We start from the raw sequence: 8,120 nt of genomic DNA, 5'->3' as shown, positions 1-8,120 counted from the left end.
TTTTTTTTTTTTTTTTTTTTTACTATCAAATATATAAACTAAAACTAAAACGGTCTATTGACATTGGATGATGAAAGTCGCTAATTTAGGGAATGATCATTATTTATGATCAAAGAATACTCTCACTCATTGATATGAGGCATTTTGGGAGAAGCCCAGAGCAAATTCATGAGAGCTTATGCTCAAAGTGGACAATATCATACTATTGTGGAGAGTCGTGTTCATCTAACACAGTATCAGAGTCATGCCCTAAACTTAGTCGTGTCAATAGATTGGTAAATTCTCAAATGTCGAACACAGGACTCCAAAAGAAAAGAAGTCAAGCCTTCTCGAAGGCATAGTTAAAAATGACTAAGACTCCAAAGTAGTCTGAGTCTCAATTAAGAGGAGGCATATTTTGTTTGAGGGGAGGTGTTGGATGATAAAAGTCCCACATCGGCTAATTTAAGGAATGATCATGAGTTTATAATCAAAGAATACTCTCTCTATTAGTATGAGGTCGCAAAGTCAGGAGAGGAGTGCTTATGCTCAAAGTGGACAATATCATATTATTGTGGAGAGTCGTGTTTTTTTAAAAACTTAGTAGTACGATAAATGTATTTTTGAATTTAAAAAAAAAAAGTATTTTTGAAGTTTATTAAAAGAAAATTAAAGGTATTAACGAAAATTTTTAAAATTCACCCATAATTGAACAAACCAAATATAAGCTCAAATTCAGGGGCAATAATGTGACGCAATTGAAAAAAACAACCATTTCTCTGCTTTAATTCATCTTTTTTTTACTTTCTTCCTTGCTTATAAAACAGTTTAAACCCTCAATTTTTCTCCTCAGAATTTTCCCACCAGCAATGGCAGCCAAAGAAATTCTCCTACGTATCGATCTACTCTGGTTTCAGCATGCACTTTTCACCGGAAAACCACTTTTACAGACCCGCCCCATGGCACCGGGAAACCGCTTTCACAGACCCGTACGGCAAGTGATTAAGCTGAGATCACACCATTAACGCCATTTAACGCCACAGATCATTTCTCCTCTTTCTTCTATTTCAAAATTTTCTATTATACCCTCTTAATTTCCTTCTTTAAAATTTCCTTTATTTAATTTTTTTTTTTTTAGTTTAATGAATAAATCTATTAAATATAGTTGAAACCTCAAGAATCTAACCCTTGGACCTATTCACTTACATGCATATTAAATATAAATATAAAAAATTTAGAGATTAATCTTGTAACTTAACATATATTAATAAAATATGATAATTCATGGATCAGTGAAGAATATAAACAAATCCCAACTTGTTCCATGAATCAGTTGGTAGAGAGGATGTTTTTACAATAATTACATAAATGGATGATGATTTGATTTTTGTTGGATTTTTTTTTTATTTTTTCAAATGATATTGATTTATTATTTACGACTATAAAGCTATTGGATATAAATTAATATATATTTTTAATCACCTGGTTAGTTATCGTTGCTCGAGATTGACTCGGGAAGTTTGAAAGGTGGAGGCTTGTCAACGCCCCGTCGGGAGTACTCTCTCCATCGTCGAGCAGCAGCTGCAGCTCGTTTTGCTCGTTCCTTTGTTTCCTCTTCTGCAACCATTTTAAAACTAGTTTTAGTTTTTGTTACTCTAACGACCCCGGCCCACTGCTAGCATATACTGTTTTTTTTTGGACTTTTACGTGTCTATTAAGGGTCTTTTTTGGGCTTTCACTCAAAGCTTTAAAACGTATCTACTAAGGGAAGTTTTCCACACCCTTATAAATGGTGGTTTGTTCTCCTCCCCAACCAATGTGGGACATCACAATCCACTCCCCTTCAGGGCCAATGTCCTCGATGGCACTCTTTCCTTCCTCTAATCGATGTGGGACCACGCCCAAATCCACCCTCCTTTGGGGCCTAGCGCCCTTACTAGCACACCGCCTCGAGTCTACCCCTTCGGAGAACAGCGAGAAGGTTGACACATCGTCCGGTGTCTGGCTTTGATACTATTTGTAACGACCCAGGCTCACCGCTAACAGATATTGTTCTATTTAGGTTTTTCCTTTCGGGCTTTCCCTCAAGGCTTTACAACGTATTTACTAGGAAAAGGTTTCCACACGCTTATAAATAGTGGTTTGTTCTCCTACCCAACGAATGTGAAACATCACAATTACTGATATTAATATTTCAATGAGCTGAATTTAGGTAAGCTTTGAAGTTCATGAAGATTACTAACCATTAGCTGGATTTGTTTGATCTTTAGGGCTGCCCCAAAGATTGGTCCAATATGAATCATTGCTTTCAGAACCTTTCTTCTTCGTCATCCTCACTTTTGCTTGTTCCTGCGCTCCACGTATTAGAAATAGCCATAAAATTAAGCGCTCATCATCATAAGAACTTACCATGACTTTTGATTGCCTCTTCTCCCATCGAGTACTAGCCTGCAACATTAACAATCACGGGAAGCTCGGTTAGGACCGCACAACAACGCATATTCGATTGATCTAGATGAATACAAAAAATAGATTTATATTAATCTAGATGAACAAAAAAAAATAAGTTTATATTAATGACGATTATTGGCTAAAGATTTATATTGATGACTTCAGGTAAGTAAGCAAGAGAACATACATAGAAGTAAGCAAGAGAACATACAGAAAAGTCAGAACGTACATCTTCAAAGCACGGCTGTTACAAGTATGTATATGATGCCGCTACGGATATATATAGTTTCAGTTTACCATATAGCTCTACCAGATATAACCATAAGTATACGACACTGTCCTAGTTTGAGTTTACTATATATATATATATATAACTTTAATAGATATATCATCTATTATATATAAATATCTATCATATATATCTCAATTTGATCGAAGAAAAAAAAAACTAAATTTAAATCTTATACGAATGAGATTAATTTAGAGATTAAATAGAATTTAAAAGGTTCATACCATTCTGAAAACATCCACGGCGGATGATCCCATTCCAGAAAGCATAAACGCAACCTGGCCATAGACATTCAAATTAGAAATTGAAAATCTAGGACAAAGAAATTTCGGTATTACATACATTCACTCTTTCGACCCGCCGCATTTCATCTTCGAGCAGAGATAATTGGGCTGCTGAAGTCCAATGGATGCAATCTACTGGACTGTCGAGGGAGGGGAAAACATGGATCAATGGTAGCATCAGGCAAATTTCTAAGCCAGAATTTGAAAAATCAGTACTCGAATTGGATCGACGACTGTGTTGAGGATTGTTGGTGGGGAGTCCCACATCGACTAATTAAGGGAATGATTATGAATTTATAAGTAAGGAATACATCGTACGAAGCCTTTTAGAGATATTAAAAGCAAAGTCATAAGAGCTTATGCTGAAAGTGGACAAAATAGACAATATCATACCATTTTGAAGATTACAATTCAAGGTTCAAACTGATGCTGAGAATGCAGGATGTCAAGTGAATAAATTGGTCAAAGCTTATGATTTCAACTATCATTTTCTTAACCAAATTATAGCATGAAATGTTTGTAGTCTTGGTCTTGAAAATACATGTAATAGAAACTATTGACAATTCCCAAGCTATCAACAGCAAGATTTGGAGAACGAAAAGATGAAGTGAGTTCAGATTCAATCAGAATAAAGTGAGCTTACCAACTTTCAATTGCTTCTTGAACTCGTTGAGGATTCCCACACTGGCTATACACACGAGCTCGTCCGAAATCTTCTTCAATTCCGAAGACATCAGGGGCGACATTAGCACAATTTTTGCAGCCTGGAAGTCAACAAAATCTCAAACTCATTCTATTGTGCCATGATGCGATACTTCATGAAAAAAAATTAAGGGAACATTAAGAGAAGAAGAATACGTAAGATGGTAACACCCAAGTCTACCATTAGCACGTCTACTAGGAAGAGGTTTCCACACCTTTATAAAGAATGTTTCGTCGATGTGGGTCTCACAATCCACCTCCCTTGTGGGTCCAGCGTCTTCGCTGGCACACTACTCCACCCCCCTTGTTGGATTAGCGTCCTCACTAGCACATTACCCGGTGTTTGCCTCTGATATCATTTGTAATGGTCTAAGCCCACCGCAAGCAAATATAGTCATTTTTGAAGTTTTCCTTTCAGGGTTCTCTCAAGGTTTTAAAACGCGTCCATTAGGTAGAGGTTTCTACACCCTTATAAACCATGCTTATAGTTCCCCTCTCCAACCGATTTGGGATCTTACTAAAGTTACTGTTTCGAAATACTTTTTTAAGAGCTTAATAAAGTATTTTTAAGGATTCGGAAACAATTCAACAGAGCTTAAGAGAAGACTCCGCGTACCTATACAGCTGAATTCATCAACAAAAGCGAGATCCTTTGTGCTTGAACCATCTATAAAAGGGTTGATTGCTGTCAAAGCATATCCATGAATTTCATCGTAAACCATTCGCTGCACTGGGTCACTAAGCACCTGCAATTTAGCAGGAAGCAAAAAAACTACAAGATTTATACAGATATAATCTACAAATCTAGGTAGATTCTTCTACTTTGTTCATATATTATTTTTCCTTCTATTTATAGAATTTTCGTTCCTGTAGTGCCAAGCTTAAAGCATTTAGCATCGTTTGAGTTTGAAATCCTACCTCATAGACTTCATTAATGAACATGCAGAAATTGGTGGTGTCTGGATCATCGCCGCTCAAGTCTGGATGGCACTCTTTCATGCAATTATAATACGCCTTTTTAATCTGTCCCGGGCTCGCATCTGGAAGCTATAAACAAAAAAGAAACAAAAAAGAACAAAAAAAAAAAAATCAGGAACTGTGCATTTCAGTAGAAACAAAAATTCGCAATTGAAAAAAGAAAGAAATAAAGTTGCAGTCAACGAACACCACGAGAATTTTTTAAATTAGTACTTTATGGGAGAAGTATTCCTAAAACTGAACAATATTTTAATGTGTTAAGAGCATTTTTCACTCATGAATGATTCATAAACTACTCTATAACAGTTTCACAACTTAAAATCACACCAAAATGCAAAATCGAGGACAAGAACAAGAAAAAAAAAAACGATCCAAAACAAGAAAATAAAAATGCCTTACGGTTCTGATCAACTACTAGCCCTAAAATCTTCACATCCAATCTGAGACTAAAAAAACTCCATGAAACAACAAGGAGCGAAGTCGACAGATAATCCAGAGCCTAAGAAACGGCGTTCATAGATTTTAACAGTTCAATACCAAAAGAAAATTCAGATCGAAATCGAACGGCGTACCAGTCCCAAAACGGCATAATAATCATCGGCAATGGCCTCCGAATCCCTCGCTGCGACTTTCAAACTGCCACAGTTCCGTCGTCCAGCGCCGCGGACAATCTTGCCGCAAGAACCGGTAGGCTTCGCAAGGGAGCGCCATGGGCTCAGAAACGGAGTCTGAACTTTGATGGCCTCGGTGCAAACAGGGGAGAGCAGCTGAGCCATTGCAGAGGGAGTTGCATGAAACAGAACATAACGAAAAAGAAAACAGGGGTAAAAATGGAAAGAATTATGGATTTTTTTGTTGGGCGTTTAGGGATATTTAGAAATTATGAGGAGGAAGAAATTTTGACGTGGAAGGGTAACTGATGACGTGGCGGATTGTGAGCCAATGAGCTCCATGAATGTGGACGAAACGAAATTAGATAAATGTTGTTAGAGAAGTGGCGAGAGTGTGCATCTTACAGAAGCAAGGCACGTGCCGGCTTGTGTATTATTGTTGCCTCACGTGCAACGGTGTCGTTTCATTCCATGAAACTTAATTATCTTTTAATTCCTAACGTAATAACTCCTCAGTTTTCTATTTTAATTCATGAATTTTATATTAGGATCACAATTGTGTTTTGGTTAAAATTCTCTTTTATTTTTAAATGTAACAAAAAAAATTTAAACATTATTCTAAAGATCTTTTTTTTAGTGGGATACTCATTTATCTATTTTTCACATTTCAAAATTGTTTATGGGATGTCTTACCTTGGTTGAGCGGAGAACAAACCATTTATGAGGGTGTGGAAACCTTCCTCTAGAATGCTCAAAGAGGACAATATCTGCTAGCAGTAGATCTGGGTAGTTACAAATGGTATCAGAGCAAGAAACGATGTGTCAACCTTCTCGCTATTCCCCAAATGGGTAGACACGAGGTCATGCGCCAGTAAGAATGCTGGGCCCCAAAGGGGTGGATTTGGGGGCGATGCCACATCTATTGGAGGAAGGGAAGAATGCCAGCATCCTCGCTAGACCTCGATTGGAGGTGGATTGTGATGGGAGAACAAACCACCACTTATAAGGGTGAGGATTGGAAGTGGATTGTGATGTCTCACATTAGTTGAGTAGGAGAACAAACCAACACTTATATAAGGGTGGGGAAACCTTAGCCTACCAAACGGTTTTAAAGCCTTGAAGGGAAGCTCGAAAGGGAAAGCCCAAAAAAGACAATATCTACTTATGGATTTTAGTCATTACTATTTATTCGAAACACTTATATTTTTAGTATAATCATATTTAAAAAAAAAAATTGTATCATTCAACAAATAATTTGTTATCGAAACTTACACCTTAATGAATTCAAATCTATATCAATATAGGCTGTTTATGTTAAAAGTTTTCCAATTTTTTTTTTTTAAAAAAAAACAATTGCTTTACAGCTTAAAATGTTCTCAAATTACTAAAACATAAGACTGCCAACAGCTTAAAATGTTCTCAAATTGATTCTAATTATCTTCATTAAAGCCGAAAAATATCCAAAGAAAAAGAAACAATAATAAAGAGCTTCAGTCAGGCTAATGGTAAAAGCACAAAATTTTATAACTTGCACACTAAATAACTCTCCATCTATTTGAGAAATCCCTCTGAAACTTAACCAGTGAGTTGCTGAGACTTGTTAAGAATAACTCCCTCGTATTTCACCTGGAACCACTTCATGGCGTCCTCCTTCGTGACCCTGTGCTGGATCCCGACACGAGACTTGCACCTCCTGCGACGCCCCACACGGTATCCTGGTCGCTCCAAGACAACGAAGAAGTCCATACCGTAAATACCGGTGGATGGATCGTACCTGAAACATCATAATCACACATAAACACGAGATGGGTTACAAGAAAACTTCAAAGATAGTGATACCAGATTAGTCTACACAAGATTCGGGATGCCCCTACTCCTTATTCCCTCATCCTGAAGGAAATTTCAATCACAAGCCCTGAAGCCTTCAAAGATATCGTCACAAATTACTGAGTCAGGACTAAAATTTATGTCCCCACAAAACATTGTCAAAAGCACCCCCCAACCTTAATCTCAATCCCCATATGTTCTTCGACTACCGAGAATCGGGCAGAAAAATTACCATCACCATTGCCAAAAATCCGATCCCACAGGCATGAAGCAATTGGTAGAAAACGGCACAAATCATTCAAGAAAGAGTCAGGGGCTAAAATTTATATCCCCACAAGACATTGTCAACGGCATCCCCAACCTCAATCTCGATCCCCATGATAGAAATCACGACTCTCCACAATGGTATGATATTGTCCACTTCGAACATAAGCTCTCATGGCTTTGCTTTGGGCTTCCACGAAAGGCCTCGTACCAATGGAGATAGTATTACTCACTTATAAACTCATGATCTTCCACTAAATTAACCAATGTGGGACTCACTCCAAAAAATCCTCAACACCCCATACGTTATTCAACTACAGAGATTCAAGCAGAAAAATTACCATTTCCATTGCCAAAAATCCCATCCCAATGAATGACTACTTAGAAGTAAACTAAATTCAAACGCAATGCAAAACAGAATCAGCTAAGCAAATCAGATTATAGATCTCGAACCAGATTAAAGGCATATTCAGATGTGTTTAAGGGCTTACTTGATTCCAAGATCAATGTGTTCTTGAATACCAAAGCCAAAGCATCCAGTGTCACTGAAGTTCCTGCGAAGCAACTCGTACTCCTTAACCTTCAACCCACTTTCCAAAAGCTGCATAGCCTTCTCGCCTCTAACGGTGACATAGCAAGCAATCTTCTCATTACGTCTGATTCCAAATGAACGCACAGTGTATCTCGCTATTGACCAAAATAACAACAACAAAAAAAAAAAAAAAAAAAAAAAAA

At 37.3% G+C, this 8,120-nt stretch overlaps 2 protein-coding genes across 3 annotated transcripts in view; both read right to left on the bottom strand.

The window, feature by feature from the left end:
* Nucleotides 1–1,277: 1,277 nt before the first annotated feature.
* On the bottom strand, nt 1,278–5,495 carry LOC111486073 (chaperone protein dnaJ C76, chloroplastic-like). Its single transcript, XM_023133078.1, has 9 exons — nt 5,256–5,495; nt 4,624–4,752; nt 4,322–4,451; nt 3,647–3,767; nt 3,062–3,143; nt 2,944–2,997; nt 2,389–2,427; nt 2,223–2,328; nt 1,278–1,596 (listed from the first exon to the last, which is right to left on the bottom strand). The coding sequence occupies exons 1-9, from the start codon at nt 5,457–5,459 to the stop codon at nt 1,466–1,468; spliced, it is 996 nt and encodes a 331-aa protein (XP_022988846.1). The 5' UTR covers nt 5,460–5,495; the 3' UTR covers nt 1,278–1,465.
* A 1,202-nt stretch (nt 5,496–6,697) lies between these two features.
* The window catches only part of LOC111486166 (60S ribosomal protein L11-1-like), a 2,486-nt gene continuing 1,063 nt past the window's right edge, over nt 6,698–8,120 (bottom strand). For both annotated transcript variants that reach the window (XM_023133197.1, XM_023133196.1), the window contains 2 exons: nt 7,877–8,072; nt 6,698–7,068 (listed from right to left, as the gene is read on the bottom strand). In XM_023133197.1, the coding sequence (XP_022988965.1) occupies nt 6,870–7,068; nt 7,877–8,072 (395 nt within the window). In that variant the 3' untranslated portion in view covers nt 6,698–6,869. The remainder of the gene's footprint in view (nt 7,069–7,876; nt 8,073–8,120) is intronic.

Source organism: Cucurbita maxima, unplaced genomic scaffold (assembly GCF_002738345.1).
Source record: "Cucurbita maxima cultivar Rimu unplaced genomic scaffold, Cmax_1.0 Cma_Scf00011, whole genome shotgun sequence".
In the NCBI taxonomy this organism is placed as follows: domain Eukaryota; kingdom Viridiplantae; phylum Streptophyta; class Magnoliopsida; order Cucurbitales; family Cucurbitaceae; genus Cucurbita; species Cucurbita maxima.
Note: the sequence above shows the minus strand (reverse complement) of the source record. Positions and strands in the feature narration are given on the sequence as shown.

Coding starts and splice junctions, on each gene's coding strand:
- LOC111486073 (XM_023133078.1), bottom strand. CDS start 5,459: ATGGCTCAGCTGCTCTCCCCTGTTTGCACCGAGGCCATCAAAGTTCAG. Junction 3,144..3,646: donor CAAGAAGCAATTGAAAGTTG/GTAAGCTCACTT, acceptor CTCCCTCGACAG/TCCAGTAGATTGCATCCATT. Junction 2,998..3,061: donor GGCGGGTCGAAAGAGTGAAT/GTATGTAATACC, acceptor GTCTATGGCCAG/GTTGCGTTTATGCTTTCTGG.